The 20894-nt window shown below is 46.5% G+C and overlaps 1 protein-coding gene across 3 annotated transcripts in view; it reads left to right on the top strand.

Annotated features, from left to right (window-relative positions):
* Positions 1-2550: 2550 nt before the first annotated feature.
* TFE3 (transcription factor binding to IGHM enhancer 3) overlaps positions 2551-20894 on the top strand; it is a 237049-nt gene continuing 218705 nt past the window's right edge. Inside the window, exon 1 of one of the 3 annotated variants that reach the window (XM_069645496.1) lies at positions 2551-2688. Coding sequence is in view for 1 of the 3 variants with exons in the window: in XM_069645491.1 (XP_069501592.1) it covers positions 3340-3452 (113 nt within the window). In the remaining 2 variants the exon portion in view is untranslated. Of the gene's footprint in view, positions 2689-2753; positions 3495-20894 lie in introns of those variants that run through there. The other 2 variants (XM_069645491.1, XM_069645494.1) reach the window with 2 other exon arrangements.

Here is a 20894-nt window from a genome sequence, read left to right as displayed (position 1 = left end):
CCTTCCACAGTCAGATGATGTTTGCAAACAAAAGTTCAAATAGACCTTTTACAAACAATAGTTCTACCAATGACATCTGGGAAGAGATGTGTTAAAATTCCTGAATTGCTGACTGGTCTCAAATCTCAGCTTCTCCACTTAAGCAAAGGGTGTGCTGCCGGTCAAATCTTTTTATCTCACAATCCCTTGTCTGCCAAAATTAAAAGTCTATTTAAAGTATTCTGCTCACACGGTTTGCTACTTCGAAAAAAGTCTCACTCCTTATATTTCCACATGGGTAAATATTAATAGTGGCAATTCATATACTGGACCTCACAGTTTATTTCTCTCCTGCCTTACTCACGGCTACAATGTTTTCAATTTAACTTCCCATGGTACTGTTGCGTATTAAAGACTCAATCTATAATATTGTTTTTTAATATCATTGATTTCACAATTTATGCAATTAAATAGTGACATCAATGATAACTGCACACCTTTTGCCGGCCAGAGGCCTGCAAATCCTAGGGCTGGCCATGCACTTCGGACTCCACCAAGACTAGACACACAAGCACAACATGATTTTACCCGAAACAGGCACAGCAGAACCTTCTGACACATGAAATCGGCGGTTTGAGGCATTTCTCCCCACCCGCAGGCGCTTTGACTCTTAAAGGAACAGAATTTCCCAAGGTGGTCTGACTCAAAACTCACTCTGTGAGATCCACTCATTGCAGAGTGTCATGCTACTTTACTCTTGGTTGGCCTGAATGGTTCCATATTATGAGGACCATAAGGACAGCAAGCTTCAAGCCCTGGGATTCAGGTTAATGTTACGTAGTGCAAAATAAAAGCATTCTGGTAGTTGTAGTTCTACTGGTGCAACGACAACCCAAAAGTAGAAAGGGCAGCATTCAGTGATTTGCTAAATACAAGGCCAGGATTGGTAACCTGTATCATAGCCGTTCGGTCACAATATCCCTAGATTTCACTGGCGTGCCTTAATAGACCCATGTCAGGTTTAAGGGAGTCAGCTAGTCTGGAATTTTTAGCATACACCACTTTGCATTCTGGGACCAGTAGTCCTGCGTTTCACATGGGTAAAAGAAAACAAGTGGCAGCCTGCAAAGTGATATGAGCTAAAAAGCCAAGACTGGTTAAAACATCTCACACGAGGCAACTTGAGATCTCTTATCGAATCGAGTCCCACTCCCACATGTGACAATCTGCACAGTTCTGTTAAAAGAACATGCCATTTCGGTCAAATTACATTGCAAGCTCTACATTGTATCATTGCATGTATGCTAAGTGTTACCAAGCTGCAAGCAGGGTCGGAAATGGCAGGGCTGCCAAGTCACTTTGAGCCAGTTCTACCTTTTCAGACACAGGCACTTGTATTCTGGGGCTTGTAGTTCTGTTTTTTTTTTTAGTTTGCGCTATTAGGTGTCATATGCTGAAACTATTGCATTGGAGTACAAATAAGGAGCAATGACCTATGAGGAGTGACACAGAGTCTCTAAGTGTTGTTGGGTTAGTTATGTGCCCACCCATTGTCTGTCCATGGCCAAACTAACCCTTATGTCCATTCCCACCTCTGCCTGCCCAAAATACCTCCTCATGGGAACTCTTTGAGCTCGCTTTAATCAAGCCTTACCATCAAACTTTGCACTTGAAGTGCCTGCCAATGTTTTTTCAAAGCAATATGCTGAGAGTTAATGGGCATGATTTACAAAAATGTGTTAGCATGGGAAAGTCCCATTGAAAACATTTTTCGAAATCAGGCCCAACGCCTTAATTGGAGCTGGTGCAAGATAAATATCTTGCCAGACTTGCCTTCAGGCTCTCGGTTTATAAGCATTGGCAAAGCCAGTGACATCCTGTTTAAAACAAGCACTGGCAAAGCCAACATTTTTGTGCATTGCATAAGGTTTAAACTTTTGCCATGTACTTCTATTAGATGCTGAGGTACTCGCACCACTTTGCACCTGCTGCCAACAATAGGTAGTTAACAATACCACTACCGCGGGATCTCGTAAGTGCCTTTGCCATGCCTACACAAAAGCCCAAACTGTTGGCATTGCCAATGCTTATTTACTATAGTTCTCCACCGCCCGCATTCCTGCCACGCTTGCAACTTCCGTGTTCACTGGAGGGCACGTGGCTATAGGCATATGAGGCTTTGCGATTAAATAAAGTCAGGCATCTTTGCTTTGTCACTGCTTGACCTATAATTTCTATAGGAGATTTCACACAGACCATGCAGAGGGGGGCGGAGCATCAAGTCAGCGAACTTGCCCATAAGCACCGGCCGCTGGCGCGCTTTATCATTGCTGTTGCGTTATTGACAGTTTCTACCCGGCTCGCCGCTTGAAGCGTAAGGGGCGCTTATCCTATTGGCTGGGTTGTGCCTGGCCCGATCCTGCTGTTGTCAGCATGGGCGCCTTGCATCACTTCCGCTGGAGTTCCCCCCCCCCCCCCGGCCGATGACTCAGACTGACTCACACTGCGCCGATGTTAATTCCATCAACATCGGGGCAGATGGGGTGGAGGCAGGGATGTCAACACTGCCTGGTCTTGTTTTATTTTTTTCGCTCTAAATATAGGCCGGAGAGGGGGGGCTGAATGGAGATTCAATATGAAATCGAGCACAAGATGGTTGGAATAATTTGATGACGGAGCTGGAGACCAAGAAGGGTTGTTTGTCTGCATGTATGTAAATGCTATAGTTAACACGGGCAAGTGTTGAGTTCTGCTCTAGAGCAAATATACCTGCTCGCAGATTAAAGGGGTGGAACTTGTATGAACTCGTCCATACCGGGCAGTTTGTAAGAGTGACAACATAATTTTGCAGGCCGGGATACAGACTTAACATATTCCTCCGAGATGCTGCGTGTATGGCTGGGTCACGGCCAGAGTGAGTCCCGCGTCTTCCTTCTCCGCCTGTCTTCCAGTGGGCCTGGGTAGTACTAGTGAACCCGGCGGTCTCTGTGCCATTTCCCATGGGCCTTCCAATGACGCCAGCCACTGAGACTAGCGTCTGTCTGGCCCTGGCCCGGCATCCTGAATTGCCGTGTTTTTTTTTGCTACGTCCAAGTCTTGGAGGTGAAATGAATTGGACGAGGGGAGAAGGGTTGTGCGGTGCGCAGAGACCTGTGGCTCCAGGCTGCAGTGTAATGCGCCCCAGAAGTGCAGGCGGTTGCAGTATCTCCGCTCGCCGCAAGAGGACAGGCGCGAGCAGACTGGGAGGGGTGTTTGCTGGAGGAGCACTGAGCTGCCCACCCACAGACCTACGGAGCAGGCTAAGGGTGCGCACACAACCACCCCACGGCGCGCACATACACACAACACAGATCCACGGACATGTCGTATGACGCGCCGGCCTCGGACCGTGGACACGGCACCGACGCCAAGGATCCCCAGCCTACCGTCTACGTCATCGTGGGCTCTGGCACCGATGCCCTGCGGCTGCTGAGGTGAGGCTGGCAACAGCAACCCGAAGGCGCCCCGTACTCCAGGTCCGAGACTGAATAACTGGGTAGTAAGGACATATAACTACATGTCCCCCCAACGTCAGATTTAAAGTCCCGTGTTTTCATTCAACAAAATAATGCATTGTGGGAGTTGTGGTCTTTGTGACGGATCTTATGCAAATCTGACAAAGTTTACATACCAACGGTTTGTTGGGGCAATGCCAGATCTGGGGAACATGTCTTAAATGTGAGAGCGCTTAACATGTTCGTGCGGTGTCACTCGCGTGTAGTTATTTGCGTCGTGTGTAGTTAGCGTGCAAGTTAATGGCGATGTCTGTGAATTCTGGCACTTGTCGCTTTGTGGGTCTCTTATCTGATGCGCAGTCTCGGCGATAGCCCAATAAAGGTTGGGGTCGATTATCCGGTGGAGTTGTTTTTACATTGCATTCTAGTTCATGTATAATGGGAGAAAAAGCAAAACTACAAGTACCAGAATACAAAGCGGGAGGGGCAGAAATGGGCAAAATACCCTCTGATTTAAGGCAGTTTGAGCTCCCACCACAGATAATACTGTAGTTGGTGTCTGTCGCTTTAGTGACACCCAGTGGAGCAAAACCGAATGGTTTGCTTTGTGGTGGATGGTAAACTTGTATGAATACACATCTATCTGCCTCAGTGGTGCTATTCTCTCCTTTTGTGTACTTTTCTGGCATGCTAATTTGTTGAAAGCTGAACATTGTGTGACTTATTTGCGACGTGTTGCCTCTGCTGCTGTTTTAATTGAAGGAGTCCCAGATGTTCTGGCTTGACAGGCCCGTGTTGGTTTTGCTCTTCTTCAGGGCTCGGCCACCTTTAACTCTCCGGATGTTTGGGAGTATAATTCCTACCCGCCCTAGCCAATAAAGGGGTGCTGAAGGATCATGAGAGTTGCATTATAAAACTTTTGGAAAGTCGTAGCCTGCAGAACACCGTACCGTCATTTTTTTATTTTTTTGTTTAAAGTGTGTGCCTGTGTTTTTATATATATTTTTTTAAGTGCTTTTAATTACTTTGACTTTGTGAACTTTATTGCTGTCCTCTAGTTGTGGCATGAAGTGATGAAGCAGTTAAGGCAGCAATTGCCAAATGACAGCTAAACCCCATTTATTGTGTAGCCTTGTTTTTAGTGTTGGCTACTAGGTGGCACTGTAGGTGCTGCCTATGAGACAAAGCTATTGGCATAGTGAGTGAAGATGGGATGTGAGGAGGGTGCACAGCCCGTGGGCGAGAGGGATTGGGAGAGGTGCTCCTTTACTTTAAAAAAATGTTTTATTGTGACCATACTTTTACTTTACAAAGAAACTATTCCGGAATGGTTTCGTTTTCAAAGTCAAGGTGTAGGAAGAAGTTGAAACTTGCACTGTACTGAACATTCCCTTAAACAGCAGGGGTGTTTGGGGGGTTTTGGATTGCGCATGGGAGGGGGGCGTGGCGATGGGGTTTGTGGGGAGCAGGGACAGGTCCGCAGGGAACATAGTTCCACTACTTCTTTTTGTATACTTCGACTACTGGACACAGCCTGTGGGGTGGTATGTGGCTTTTTACACAACCATTGATTGCTTGCGGTCATGCATAGTCTCTATAGCCGTTCACACCCACTACCTGCCTCTTTCCCCGCCCATAACACACCCCCCCTAAATCTCTTTCCGGATTTTTTGGGGATTCACCCGTTATTTCTAAGCAGTGTTCTGAAAGGTAATGGCTTAGTTACGGGTCTAAATCGGCTACCGTGGTAAAAATGTCTTAACCAAGTGCGCGTTCAGCCACTTGATGTATGAACAATGTGTGCCCTGGCAGTAAAAATAAGCACTGGTTAAGTGTACAGTCTTGGCTCTTTTTATGGGCATTTCAGGGGCACTGCCATAATATGAGCCTATACAGATACCATTTGCCTGCTTCTGCCACATTCAGGTCGGGTAGTGTCCTTATGGAAGTGACTAGAAAATGACTATCCCACAGATGAACAAAAGCCAACTTCTTTATTTTTTTAAATGCAGCCTGCTCTCTGTTCAGGGTGCAGCTGGGTTCCTTTGCATTGCACTGGTGTCGCCGCTTGCGGTTGCAGGTTCATATGACAAAGAAAGTGCAACACCTGACCAAGGACTAATTCCAATGGACACACCGGCCTCGGAGCACTGCGCTACTGTTAAAAGATGTCAGCCCAAATGTGGCTACCCGCGCTCTGTGCAGCGCTTCACTGCTCTCGAGCTAGAGCCACGCTTTAAATAATAACGCACTTTAAAAAGTGCATTGTGCTGTAGGTGTCTGTCGTGCTTTGCCGAGTTTGCCATTCCTACACAAGAACAATGTAGATACCTGGTGTGAAATGTGTTAAGTCCATCTGCTCTGCCTTCCCAGGCAGTTTTCTTTTTGCTACTTTTTTTGTGATCCTTTATTGACCTTCGAAGAGTGCAGGGGTCCTTGTGTTTTATTCTTAAGCCCACACTGTTCCTCATTTCCGCTAGCCATGAGTTATGATATGATGTTATTTACAAAGCGCTTAATACCCAGATTCTAAGCGCTGACCTGGAGATCGAACCTGTGTTGTTCCGTGTTGTCTTGCTTCCAAGGCGAGCACGTTGCCACTGAGCTATCCTCCGGAGCAATGACTTGGTAATGATTTACTCCTGGAGAGTAAGGACTGGTCATTGGTGTGCTGTCTTAATGTGTAGAATCGAGGTGGCGAGTGGCTTTTTATGGCATTGCAACTTGAATTATTTCCTCCTGTATCAGTGCTGGTCATTGGGCCGGCTCTCGGTGGACCCGAGATCCGGCACCAGATATGGATCGGGATCTCGGGATCCGGCCAGAGTCAGCCGCCCAAGCCCATGAACAGCGCTGGAATACATTAAAAAAAAAGAAAAAAAAACGCAGCCGCGACGGCAGCATTGCCTTTTACCGCAGCTTAGGCACTGGTGTGTAATGCACAATGCTCACTACATGTACAACTGATTCCTTTCAGTTGTATATGTAGCGAGAATTGTTTGTGCATTACACACCAGTGCCAAAGCCGGAATGTAAAAGGCAATGCTGGCGTCGCAGGCGTTTCTTGTATTCCAGCATCGCTGGATGTCCACTATGTGCCCCGCCCCCTCTAGACCACGCCCCCCCCGCCTTTGTGTTGTGGGATCCCCCACCACATTTTTTCCATTTCCACTACTGCCCTGTATGTAAGTTTATGTATGCATTTGTAGAGTGCACGAAGCCGTCGGGCATCGAGGCGCTACGATTTATGAAGACAGTTAGTTACATTGCAGTCTTAGTCAAAGTTCGCTTCGGCTCAGGCTTCCGAACAAAGCTACTTAATCAGTTACATTACGTCCTTAGTCCAACTCAAGATATTGGAGTTATGTCAGTGTTTTTCATAGTATCATCAGTCTGCGTTGCATCTAGATAGGATTTTGAATATTAGCACGGCCACACTTAGAATTGTGAATATTAGCATGTCCAAACTCAGGCAGAATTGTGAATATTGGCCTGCGTTGCATCTAGATAGGACTCTGAATGTTGACATGCTCACACCTAGATGGAATCCTAGGCATTATTGGCCTGCGCCCCTTCCTGATAGAGGTGTGAGGGTCGACAGGTGCTCCACCTGGATAGAACTGTGAATGTTAGCATGCTAGAGGTCAGGTAACCCACTAACCAATATAAGCTCAAACTCTGCATACTGATCTCACTCAAAAACTCGCACAACCATCTCTCGCACAGTAAGCCGCATGCACTTCACAACACTGCAACAACACATAAGCCGGAGCAACAGCACACGGGGACTGACACCGATCCAATATCCGCACCAAAGCTCAGCACCCGGTGTCTACTGAGTTGAAGCTGCCAACAGTACACCACTCCTCTCACTATCCTACCCCCTCTTCACCTTACTAACCCATCCCACCTTCTCGTTTACAGATCCGCCAGAGCGCCTGGGGACCAATTCCGTTGGTACAAACATTTAACAATTTCATAATACCATCTTAGCATGCATAAATTAGTCAGGGGTGATGAGCGAAGACAGTACATTATGTGGGTTTTTAGGTGACAAGTTTAAAGAAACTGACATGAATGACCCAGTGAGAACTGGCCTCTTTTGCAAACCCGTGTCTGTGGCGCCACCTGTAAACGACACACAAGGTGCCAGGGCGGTCTCCAGCCCACTGACAAGGGGATTGCCACCTGCGTGAAGTGGCAGCTTGCAAAGATTCTGGCAGTCATCACGCCGAAGAGACTCATTTTTTAGCCCTGCAGCACAGGCACGACTTGAGTTACAAAAAGCGGGTTTAACCGTCCACAGTTCACAGCTTTCTAATTAAATTAGTTGGCCAGGATCTTTGAGCTACTGGCCCTAAAAGCGGGCCGCCAGAAAAGCATGTAGTGAAAGCATTCCATTACAATTGAGATATTTTAGAATGCGTCACTTCAGAAAGCTTGCGCCATTTCCCCGTCCCTCGGCGTGTTCTGCGGATGTCGGGTCGGCTGCCTGGAAAGTTCGAGCGCGCCTAGAGCTGCTGTGCTCTGGGAAATCCCCGTAGCCGAGGTCCCTTTGGAACTGCACTGGAGAGGGGTGTGCTTCTGTGTGCCCTCGGGCCACTGGTTACCTCATCAGGTAGGCTGGTACTGGGCAGGACTTGGCGCCTACGTGTGAAGTTACTTTCATACTACCGCCAGGAAGCCGTGTGGTTGGACCGGTTAGTCTGTGGTTGCGCCGCCCCATCGCCATTTTATTTAGGGGTGTATATCGTAGAACACTCACCACAATAGGTGGTGTTTTGTAAAGTGCGCCCCACCCCACGGTGGTTCATGGCGCTATAAGGCGTACAGTGCCTGTTTATGGATATTCAACACATTTAATCGACCTCAGAAGGTTGAAGGACTGACTGGATCTGCAGCATTTTGGACCTCTGGGGACCCTTAGCAGAATTTCTGTCTCGCATGAAAGTAAAATGTACTTAAATACTAGACCTATGCCTTGAATACATATGTCTTGTATTCTTGACTGCGCGCCTGAAGTACCCACCCCAGCACGAGGGGATGCTTTGCCAGTCTGTAAATAGACACCTACTTTGACTGTAACCCATATGTGTGTTTTTGCACTTTCCGAACTGTACTATGCATCATCTGTATCTAGCGCCTAGATGCCTCTGGGTTTTGTGCGCTTGATATAAATGCAAAATAAATAAATCCATTCTATCGTGTTTATCTTCTGTTCCCTAGTCATTTGTCCCAGGTGCATGTTCCTTCACATCGTCTCAATTCTCCCCTCCCCCCTCTATACTCCTCGTAAACTGCAATGGCACTGCACGCCTGGATCTCCTACCGCAATGTGTACTCTGTCCTCTGCACGTTCGCTCTGCTACTACCAAATGCACTTGCAGACAAAGGAAGGCCAGGTTGTGAATGCTACTTTGCTAGTGTGGCGTTCCTTTGGACTGGCTTCAGTTGCTGTCCCATCTCCCTGTGCTCAAGGGAGCCCCCCCCTGGGCCTGGCAATCTTTGGTTACACCTGTGCGCATAACTAATGGCGGCTCCTCTACATGGGTAGGTTCAGATTTCAGGGTGTCGTTTGGAAGTTTGCATCCTGTGCTCACGGCCCCCTACCTGTAGTATTGTCCACATGGGAAGTACAGCTTTTAGTCCTGGAGTCTATATTGAAACATTTTTCTGCGTTGACGGGTCCCAACTGGAATACGTTGTCCTGGTACAAAAACCTCATCTGGACTATGCAAGACGTGCACATTCTTAAAAATCCGACCTGAGATGGAGTTACTTCGTCTACCTACTCGAACCTAGAGAAATGCACACAACCCGTTTTGACGGGGGCCAACTTTTGTACTAGTGCTTTCTGTAAAATGCTGCATACCGCCATGAGCCCACTTCCCAGTGAAACTTGTAATTGCAGTCAAAACAAATAAAACAGGCACAACCCGAAGGGTATATTTCCTCTGCCTCTTGGTAGCGTAGGCCGAGTGCAGGCTATACTCTTCTGGAGGTGTGTGTGCTAGCAAAGAAGTACCCAGACAACAGTAGTGCTGTGGTATCAAGGTTCTATACAAATGTGTTTAATCATATTGAAAATAGAAACACCCTCATAAACACTGTAAAAAAAACCATCCCAGTAAAAGAAAACACAGAATATGCAGACTTTACAATGAAAGGGGCTACTCGGTCTGAAGTCTGGGGTAGATGAACAATAGTCTCTGCAAGATGTTTATGTTCAAAGCCGGTCAGATAGTACAGTGAGCTAAGCGCTCGCCACTGATGTGTGCAGCCTGCCGTGGCAGGTTCGAATCCCGGGAGGGTCAACTCATCCTTCTGAGGTCGATAAATTGAGTACCACTCTGTGGGATAATAATGTCTTCTGTTATTTCAGCGCTTTGAGACCTATGGGTGTGTAGCGCTATATAAGAAATGTATTCTTATTAAAGGGTATGTCTTTACAAAAGAGTGGGCTCTTACATGCCTCTAGGTACCTTAAAACAATGCCACGGGGACAGAACTGCTTTCTGAGCCTTTAACACTTTGGTGGCTTAACAGCATTAAGACTTTCTTCGATACGGTTTCTGTTTGGTTGGGGTCAAGACGGCTGAGTCAGTTACTCCCACTGGATCGAGTTGGGGTTGAGACCTCTGAGTTGGTTCAATGTGGTCCAGCAATGCGGTGTGGTCCTTTACCACTGATAGTCTTGAATCGGCAGACGGTGGTCTGCACCGGTGATTGACTCCAAGAAGGCAGGAGTGCAACCGAGTGAGAGTCGATTCCGAGTCTCGAAATGGGTTGAAAAAGGTGCGAACATCAGAGGCAGCTCCCGGGGTCCTACAGTGACTGAAACAGCTTGGAAGTGGTCACGCCGGCGCAGTGGCAAACGGAGCCCAGAGCTGTTCCTGGGCTTCTTGGTTGCCAGAAGACCCCATGCATGGGGATACGGTGGGTTCTTCCTCTGCCCTTCCTAGGCAGCAATATTTGCAGGGACTGCCACCTCCGGGGAGAAGGATCCTGAATGCTAGTGTTCAGGGAGCCGCCTGGTCAAGCGGCAGTTCTCCCCAAATGCTCCTATGGGATGGGTAAGGGGACGGTCGTGATTCCTCCTTGGGGTCTTTATCTTCACCCCTTTGGGAGAGGACTTTGGGCAGTGTACCCCAATAACTTTCAATGTGAGACCTTCGCATGTCCAGAGCTGATTCAACTAAGTGGAGGTTTCACCCCCTGCAGGTCATTTTGCCACATCCGATCAGTCCATTTCGAGCCTTTTGCAAGGGTCTGTTCCTTGCTTCTTTGATATTTCTTTGCCTGGGGATGTCAGCCCCAAGGTGCTTTTGTCTGTATAAAATTGTGGAAGAGGCACAGTACCCTAAGAAATCCCAAGATGGGGAAAACCCTCTCTTGGCTGTAACCTGTGTTACTCTAACTCCTCCCCCTCCCCTGTCTGTCTTTTACCAAAGAGACTCCAGTAATTACCACCCTGGTGTTATCTCTCTATTGTCCTGGCAGGATTGGCAGTGGAAGCACTGGTTGCAGGATAACTCACAGGATATATCCTTTCCTCTGTGGAATTTGACACGCCCTCCCAGCAAAATCCTAGGAGTGCATCTAGCGATGGACCCAGATGGTTTGTTTAGGTGAAACACATCCCCAGACACTTGTACACACACACTCTGACAGTTGAATGAGTCGCTATAAACCAGGTTGACAATAAAATAACACTGAAAGAATTTTGGCCAGTATAATTATTTATTCCCATAGACCACCATATCAAACAAGATATGGCATATATATATATATATATATATATATATATATATATATATACACTAATCAAACTGCCAGCAGCCCTCGGAGGTGCACAATGATATATAATTTGGATCAGGATTGCCCCTGGTTAAGGACAGCCCCTGGCTGTTGGAGAGTTGCTTCCCAGCAAGCTGGTGCATGTATGTAGCCAGTACACTGTAACTGCAAGGTTGCCATTCTACAAGGCAGCTGCTCTGAGGGGCAGTAAACAGTTCAGCCGAGCCCCATACTTTTTAGCACGGACTGCTATTTTTATCATGGAGCAATATGAAAATGAGGTCTGATTAACAGAGCTCACTTCCCAAGATAGTTACCAGCATCGTTTTTCATTTAAAAAAAAATCAGACTAATATGGCCTCACAGATGCCATTGTGAATGGAGGATAGCACCGAGACAACGTGCTGGTCTTGGAAGCAAGACCATGCAGGGCAACAGAGGTTTGAATCCCTGATTTGCGCTTGGAAACCGAACTCTTATGTTAAGCGTGTTATAGAAAACTAATAAAATAAATGCATTCTGTCTAAGAGGCTGGGGGACAGTGGAAAATATTTTTCTCTGCGAGTGTAGTCTGAGCCTTGCATAGCTTGCAGCGATGAGAAGCAGAAGGGAATTCAATAGGACCTGAAACGGAAACTGGGAAGCAGTGGTTCTGAGTCAGCACACACATGTGCATCTGGGTTCGTTCTCTCAACTGCAGCGGGAAATGGAGGAGCCCGGCAGACCCCATCTGCCCTCCTATCGTGTGCCTTTGAAACCTCCCATATCCAGATGTTGGTCTCATTTCTCTGCGGTATGCATCTGGATTACCTTAAAAAGCGTCCTAAGAAGCTTCATGGTGAACACAAAGGAGAGTGGTCATGTGGAGTGGCCACTATGGGTGCAAGGGCTTACCTACCTTTGTGGGTCAGTACGGTTCCGGGAACCACAACTGCTGGCGTACACGTGTGTGTGTAGTCAAGCCTCTGTAATCCTCACTGTAGTCTTTTCAAGAGAAAATGTGTCTTCCCCCCGTGCTGCCAGCAAGGCGCTTCTTAGGTATGCATCCCATCTGTTATCGTAGACCTCACCTAGTCAAGCAATCTTTGAGACTGTCAAGTGATGATAGACATTTTAAGAGGGGTTCAAGAACTTTTCATGGGAACTTTAAGCCATTTAAGAAGTTTTCAAGAGATGTTCAGACTGCTTCCAAAGAGAACTTATCTAAGGAGGACCTTTAGAGTCTGCATGAGGACTCCATGTCCATGGCTGACCGAATATCTTCTCTGTGTACAGGTGAACTTAGAAGTGTACCTAATAAACTAATATCATCTTTTCCCACAATTGTATCTAGAAAGCACCAAATAGTCTAGTATCGTCTTTGACCAGTTGAACCTGTAAGTGTGCCTAAAAGCGTGACACCACCGATCTTAGAACTACAATCAGAAAACCCTCATAAATCAACCTAAAAGCTCGCACCAATCATGAGCGCACCCACTCCACCAGAGTCTGTCAGAAACGACCCCCGTGGATCACCCCACTCTCCGATCTGCCTTCCTTCCTGCCTCCCCCTCCCAAATCACCCCACCCTCCTCCGAACTCCCTGCCAATCCCCTCTCCAAACACCAAGCCAGGGGGGCACGATGGTGAGCCACTCACCCTAAGACCACTCATCCCTCTCCTTCGATTTCTCATCAACTGCAACTGAAACTCCCATCTGCCCAAACCCGATCATCCTATCACACCCAGCTACCCAACCCCGCCCGAAACCTGCCAAACTTTCAGCTCGCCCACTATTCCCTTCTAGCATCACCCACCTTACCCCTCTCCCTCCACTCTCCGCCACCGCCCCATCCCGCTCCAGCACCGAAACCAACCTTGCCTGCCCATGTGAACTGTATCCTATTCAGCGCCCGATCTGTAGCAAAAAACAGACATTGCATCTTTGACCTCCTCGCAGCTGTCAAACCAGACCTAGTTTTCATCACTGAAACCTGGTTCTCTGATGACTTCGGCCCAATCGCTAATGAAGCCTTTCCCCCTGACTACTCCCTCACCCCACTGAACCGTCCGTCCAGAGGGGGGTAGCATTCGTCTTCAAATCTCTCTTCCGCGCCTCAATCATCGACAACCAACCCTCCATTCCATCCTGCGAATCGCTCCTCGTTAAACTATCCCTCTCCCCGTCGCTCTCACACAGCTTCCTAATAATCTACAGGCCCCCTGGCTACGATAGACAATTCGCAAACAACCTTTCTATCGCCACCCTCCAACTAAACCATCCCAACCTCACCCTCCTTGGAGACTTCAACATATGGCTCGACATCCCCACCAACCCTATGACACACTCCCTGGTTGACGGTTTAGATGCAATTAATCTCCAACCCCACATAAACGGCCCGACTCACTATAAAGGACACACTCTTGATGCCATCTTTAGCTCCAACACCCTGATTCATTTAAAGCCCCCCACCCCTATCATCTGGTCCGATCACTTCATTCTCTCGTTCGCCATCCACTCACCCGACCCCCTTCCCGTACTCGCATCCGAACCTCCGAATCTACGCAAATGCTGTAAAAAACTAATAATCACCCCTGACCTAGCTGAGGCACTCCTCCAATCTCCACCACCCACCTGCCGTCCCACCAACCAACTAACCCCTGAGGCCTTTGACCCATAGCTCAACGCATCTCTGATGCGACTCACCCCCCTGTGCAAACCATCAACCCGCCGTGGCCCTTTCCCCAGATGGTTCACTCCAGAGTTGAAGACCACTAAACGACATTACGAATACCTAGAACGCAAATGGCAGAAAGAGAAAACCCACGAGAGCAGGACCACCTTGGCACGACACCTGTATCGGTACAAGGCCGAAATCCGGAAAGCAAAAAAAGCCCACTACAACACCCTAATCCTAAACTGCAAAACCCAATCAAAGAACTCCACAAAGTCCTCTCCGAATTCACCAATCCGGCTTGTAATACAACCGTCCCAACCCTGTCACAATCACTGTGCGACTCAATCTCCCTCCACTTTTACACCACGCCTTTCGAAAGGACAAAAACTCTAAACACCAAACTGGCTCTATTACAGCCACCGGGCAGTCCTCCGCCCGTACCGGCCAGCCCATCAGCTGCGACCTCTACGCAACCAACGTTCGAATCCTTTAGTCCAATATCATCAGAAAAATTTCTCAAACTTCTATCTGCTCGCAAACCATCTGGATAACCACAGGACCCTTGCCCAGCCACAATCCTTAAAGAAATGTTTGCTTCCACCTGTGCAGGCGAACACGCAAGATCTATCATAAATGCCTCCTTTTCTTCCGGTATCTTTCCCGACGCATTCAAAATGGTGCCCGTCAAACTCTAATTAAAAAACCTTCGCTCGACCCTCTCGAGCCCAAAAACTACCGCCCAATCTCAAACACCAGGTTCCTTGCCAAACTCATTGACCGAACCGCCTACTCTCAACTAAATGCCTTTGTCGAAGCCAACAATCTCCTAGACCCCGCCCAATCAGGTTCCAGAACACGTCACAGAACTGAAACCACCCTAACCTCGATCTGGGATGACCTTAAAATGACAGCAGACTCCACGGGATGCGCCGCACTAATCCTTCTCGACCTATCGGCCGCCTTTGACACGATCAATCACTCAATCCTCCTAGACCGCCTCCACTCCCTAGGAATTCATGGAACCGCTCTTAAATGGATAGCTTCATTCCTCAAAGATAGGCACCAAATAACAACACTATCCAACTTTACCTCCCAAGCCCGACCAGTCGACACAGGAGTCCCTCAAGGAGCATGTCTATCCACCCTCCCGTTCAATCTCTACCTGATCACCCTCCCACCAATAATTTGTTCACACAACATCATGTGCTACAACTACGCCGACGACACTCAACTAATTCTAAAATTCCTGAACTCGAAACCCAACTCCCGACCTGACCTGGCATCCTGCCTCCTCAACATAGAACTCTGGATGACCCAAAGCCACCTCTTGTTAAACCCCTCCAAAACAGAAATCATGGTTTGCGGCAACTCCGATCTTCTTCCGCATCCACTACCCTGGCCACCCGCCATGGGCAACTCACTGACACCCTCCAACACAGTGAAAAATCTTGGATGCACCCTGGACTCCGACCTAACACTCTTGCACCAAGTCAACAATGTCTCAAAATCCTGCCACTACCACCTTAAAACCCTTAGGCGCATCTTTCCATACCTCTCATTTCCCAACAGAGTCTCCGCAGTCCAATCAATCGTCATATCAAGACTGGACTACGGAAACCCCCTATACCTCGGAATTCATGCCTACCAACTGAATAAACTCCAAAGAGCACAATATGCGGCGGCCAAAATGCTAATTGCGCTCGGTCCAAGAGACCACGTATCCCCAGACCTTAAGACACTGCACTGGCTTCCAGTAGCCCGTAGGGTGGCTTTCAAAACCTTATGCCTCTCCCATCGAGCACTGCATAAAACTGGACCTCAATATCTTCAAGACAAGCTAATACCTTATCATCCCACTCGCACCCTAAGATCAAGCTCAGCCGGCCTCTTAGTAATTCCTAAGACAAACTCAGTCAGGTGAGGCGGATCATCATTCTCAGCCCTGGCCCCAACCCTGTGGAACTTGCTCCCACCCCACATCCGCCTAACCGAGGACTTAACGGCCTTCCGCAAACTACTGAAAACCTGGCTCTTCCCCTAAATCCCACCGGTTTCCAAACTAGCATCATCACAATAACAGCGACCCAACAAACTACCTGAACCCAAAAAATAAACAGCTAAATGACAGCTAAATAAACTCTAATGTAAACTAGAAAGACAAACAGAACTAAACGAGTAATGTAGATCAAACAGTGAAGTGGATAATAGGAATAAATCATTAGGAAAGTAAAGAGATCCGAACCGATGAAATGGACATAATGAATAAGGAGGGAACATAGCGAATTTCATAGATGAAATAGTTAGAATGGATGAAGCGTATAGAACAGATGAATACACTAAGTGGAAGGGTGCATGAGTCGAAGAACAGACGACTAGAAAGATCAAATGAGTATGGAGATCGGATGAAATAAATGAACATACTAAAACCAATGAGTGTGCAGAGTGGTTGGGTGTGTAGAGCGGACGAGCGTGTAGAGTTGACGAGTACGCAAATACAGAGAAGCGAACAGAACACAGGAGGGCGTAGAACTGATGACTATACTGAATGGACGAACGTATAGACTGGATGAACGTTTGGCCAGACGAACGTGTAAGAGCGGCTGAGTGTGGGGAGCAGCTGAGTGTGGGGAGCGGCTGAATACGTGGAGCGGATGAGTAGGTGGAGCCGATGATTGTGTGGAACAGATGAGTGTATGGAGCGGATAAATACATAGAGCGGATGAGTGTGTGGAACGGATAAATACATAGAGCGGATGAGTGTGTGGAACGGATGGATACATAGAGCAGACAAGTAGTATTGTCAAGTGGACGAGTAGTATGTTGTACCGATGAGTGGGTGCGCCGGATGAGTGTTGTGGACCGGATGAGTGTTGTGGACCGGATGAGTGTGTAGACTGGATGAGTGTGCGGAGCGGACGAGAGTGTGTGGGGCAAACGAGAGTGTGTGGGGCACATGCGTGGGGCACACTTGAGATTGAAGGATCGACTAGAACACGCAAGGCGAACCAGAGTTCGTGAGTGTGTCGAGCAGACATGTGTGTAGGGAAATCTTGAACGCCTGAAATGAACAAAAATGCACAGAACGGACCTGACCGCACAGAATTGCGTGACGTACATAATATGCTTTTGAATCACAGGGAACATCTGAAAGAGCATACAGCATACCACACCCCACGCTTACTCTCTCCTTTACAACACCACTCAACTAGAACACAGAGATACTATGACACCATTCGGTATAACTGTTCTCATATCAACATCTGCCGCTCACTCCCCATCACTCTAAGTAAACATTGCTGGTTTCACACCCCCCAGCCAGGCATTCTCCTCCGGCCTAACGCAGCCACACTCGGTCTGGATAACTCCGGCCAGAGCGAACACATACTCCTGATCTCTCAACCACCACACCTACCGCTAAGAAGCAGCTACCACATGAACTCCGCACCAGCTGCACACATACCTGGTGCGCACACGCACCTTTGGACTCGCTCTACCCTCTCTACTGACCTGAACTTCGGTTCCCAAGGGTGTTCAACCTACCAGCGCCTTCAGACCATACCAATGGTATATAAGGCGCTATATAAATGCAAAATAACATAACATAACATGTGCTGGGAGATCTTTTTTTTTCTTTTTCTTCCAGCATTCTCGTCTCTTTCAATGGAACCCCAGCATATCTGCTGACAGTTTGTGTAACCCTGGCCTGTTGTTTGTGACTGAGGTCTTCTTATTGTCCTCATTCACTCCAGTTTTGTTTCGGGAACACACTGGTGAGTAATTAAGACTCCCAGTGCGGAAGGGACCTCTCGAAATTAGTGTCTATGGCAGAGCACTACTGACCCTCTTATGGGCAGTTCTGCAGTACAACCTGATTGCTCCTTTCTTTTGACTTCATGTGAACTTTGCACATATTCAGTCGTACCTTATTTGTGCACCTTTTCGTTGCACTGTTTACTGCCTGGTACCCAAGCCGTACAGGAGGCAAAATGGCTAACCTTGTTGTTTTAAGACCTCTCTTTTTGTCTCACTGGCTTGTTTGACTGCTTTCCTCCTGGACAGGGGGCAGGAAGTGGCACATCTGCTCCTTCTCTTTGATGGTTCTGGCCAGGTGTGTGTAATTGGTTTGAGCTGGATATGGAGCTGTAGATAACACCCCCCCATACAATTCCAAACCCGTGTGATGTAATGAATGTTGCGGGGGTCTTCCCAGCCTACGATTCTCTACATGAATCAATCAATAAAAGTTTATTTGCCGTAACAGCCACAAATGGTGCCAGCATAGTAGAAAAACATACAATATTAAAAATGTTGAAATACAAACATCTAAAAATCCATCACATAGCAAAGTGCAAGTAGAGAAAAAAAAACAGTAGACATGACCAATGTTCCCTCTAATTATTTTTCTTTATGTGCGGAAACGGTCGACTGTTGTGCGCACATTATTTTCCATGTGCACAACTGACTAATGAGGTAAGCCACTTTGACTTTGTGAGCTACCGTTGCAGAAGAGCGTTTGGAAAGCTATTTCCTCTTCCCTGCCACTGCAATTCTTTAAAAACCTTACAACACTTTTTCAAAACACATATGCTAAATTAAATATGGCTTTGTGATTGTACAGACAACTCATCAACCAGTCCAAGACTACAATATCTGCCACAGTACCTTGCAAACGTACTTCTGCGCAGAGAAATATATCGGCCTCATTATGAGTTTGGTGGTAAGTGGTAAAGTTGGTGGTCACTCCAATACTGCCAACTTTACCACTACACCAAATTACGATTTTGGGCCTGGAGTGGAAGATTTGCCTCCAGCAAAATCTTGGACGTAAATCCTCAACTTGACAAAGAAATCGTCAGAATTTCTGCTGTGATAATTCCACCAAAAAAGCCACATTGAGTCCAGTGGATGCAATATGAATGGGGAATTACACCACCTCCACCAGATGTAATCCGGCGGAATTTCCTACGGACCAAGTGGTGATAACAGTAATTCGTTTGGGTGATATTCTGGCGGATTAACACTGGGATACCGCCCCAAATCTTATTGAGGCCCTGTATGTTTTATGTCACTGGAAAATCACTCATTTGTATTACAAAACACAAATATCTTTTAGTTGTGTTCCCAGATATCTTGCACAAACAATATTTATTCTTAAAGAAATGCTCTTTTGTATTCTTATTTTTTTTTAAAAGGGAATTTTATTCTTGAAGCGATCTCATGGTCAGACAACAAGTGTTTCGACCAAAGAGGTCTTTATCAAGGTTGGTGCATTATTGTTCATTGACCGTTAGGTAGGTTGGCTCTTGGTGGTGTGTTGGGGTAGGTGGGTTCCACTCCTTGAATAGGCTGGCTTGTCAGCCTGTTACTGCTGTGAACGACGTCCCTGGTGTTTGTGGCCCTCAAATATCTCTTTTCAACTGATGTAGCTGTCAAGAAACTCAGACAGAATTCATTAGCCGATGGATTAATGGCAATTAAAAGCAATTTGTCAAAAACATGCTGAAAGGAGTTCAAGTGCCGCTTTAATTAAGTAATTCAAGGGCCAGGAGAACATGTATCTAATAATTTGTGTAAGGATGATAACTGCATCAGAATAACTGCACCTTCGACTATGATTATCCAAAATTCCTGTGCCTCTGCTTACTATGCACATTATTTTCTACTGTGAGTAGTGATAACACCAGCCTTAGAGCTAAGAGATATATGCACCATGCATTTTTACTTCCTAAAAGAGTAAAATGTGCTTCAACCCACAAAGCTCCACTGAATTTTATGGGGAAAGAACATCTTTTAATAAGCAGAAAGTATCCCTATTGGCAAAAGCTAATAAGTTTTTTACTCCCTGAAAAAACATTTGACTCCAAGTAGGGAGCCAAATCTGATTAGAGCCCTGCTTGTACTCCTGAAATAGGGAGTGAAATGACAGAGCGGATAATAAAGTGTGTAGTTGTGCCCATCCTTCCACACCTCAACCTAGATAAAAATAAACAAGCGTCTTAATGAGGTTTATTATGGAGCCTATTGAAAAAATTCACACATACATGCCTTTTAAGTTAATTGCATTAATTCATCAGAGATACAACTGATTGAGTGCCTTCTTCTGTAACTATGGAACCTTCTTCTGTAATTCTTTGTGATCACTTAAATAGGATGCTGAGAGATGCTAAAGACACAGAACACATGGTTATATTGAAAAACTCTCAGCATTTGAGCATAGAAAGAAAAAGAAGTTGCTGTTGTCTAGATGGATACTAGTACGTCCTATCCTTTAGCAAACACGCTACACATTTCTCCAGTGTACTGCTGAAACGTCTGGCTTTGTCTTTGAAATGTGATGCTTCCTTCATTACCCACAAGGAGTGATGCATCCTCCCATACCCTTCCCCAGCCCCTGTGCTTGCCTGTAATACTAGTTGAAAGAGCACTGTAAATAGTGAGGGATTGTAGCAGTAAACACCCACCCGGATTTTTGAAGACCCACAATACTTTGCAATCAAGGCATATTTAAATGCCTCAACGTATGATGTACGTTTTAAGAATGTCATGACTCTGCATGTACACAATTCTTTTGCAGTGCATACAAGATTGTTTGAAACATACCCCACCCTTACATCATTGTGTAGGATTACACAAGTGCTCAGTGAAACTGTTTTTGTATAGAAGCAAGTTACTATATAATGTGTGAAGGTCTATGTCCAAAGGAACTCTGAACACTTGGAAACGATGCAGATTGTGTGATAAGCATTCTCCTGTCTGAATATCAGGTGCCCTGATACTATGGACGAGTAATCCCAGACATAGTCCATACCCATTATCCCTTTTAGGCTAAGTAAATGATATTGCAATGTTGCTCTCTACTTGCAGGGTAATGTTAGTAATGCTAAAGTAGGAAATCCTGAACATCACATTTGTCTTTTCAAAATTTTTAGAGAACAAATTAATATTTGAGTTTTATGATGCGTTAACT

The sequence above is a fragment of the Ambystoma mexicanum genome, chromosome 2p (assembly GCF_040938575.1).
Source record: "Ambystoma mexicanum isolate Mex_15411 chromosome 2p, UKY_AmexF1_1, whole genome shotgun sequence".
In the NCBI taxonomy this organism is placed as follows: domain Eukaryota; kingdom Metazoa; phylum Chordata; class Amphibia; order Caudata; family Ambystomatidae; genus Ambystoma; species Ambystoma mexicanum.
This window is presented reverse-complemented; position numbering and strand designations above follow the sequence as displayed.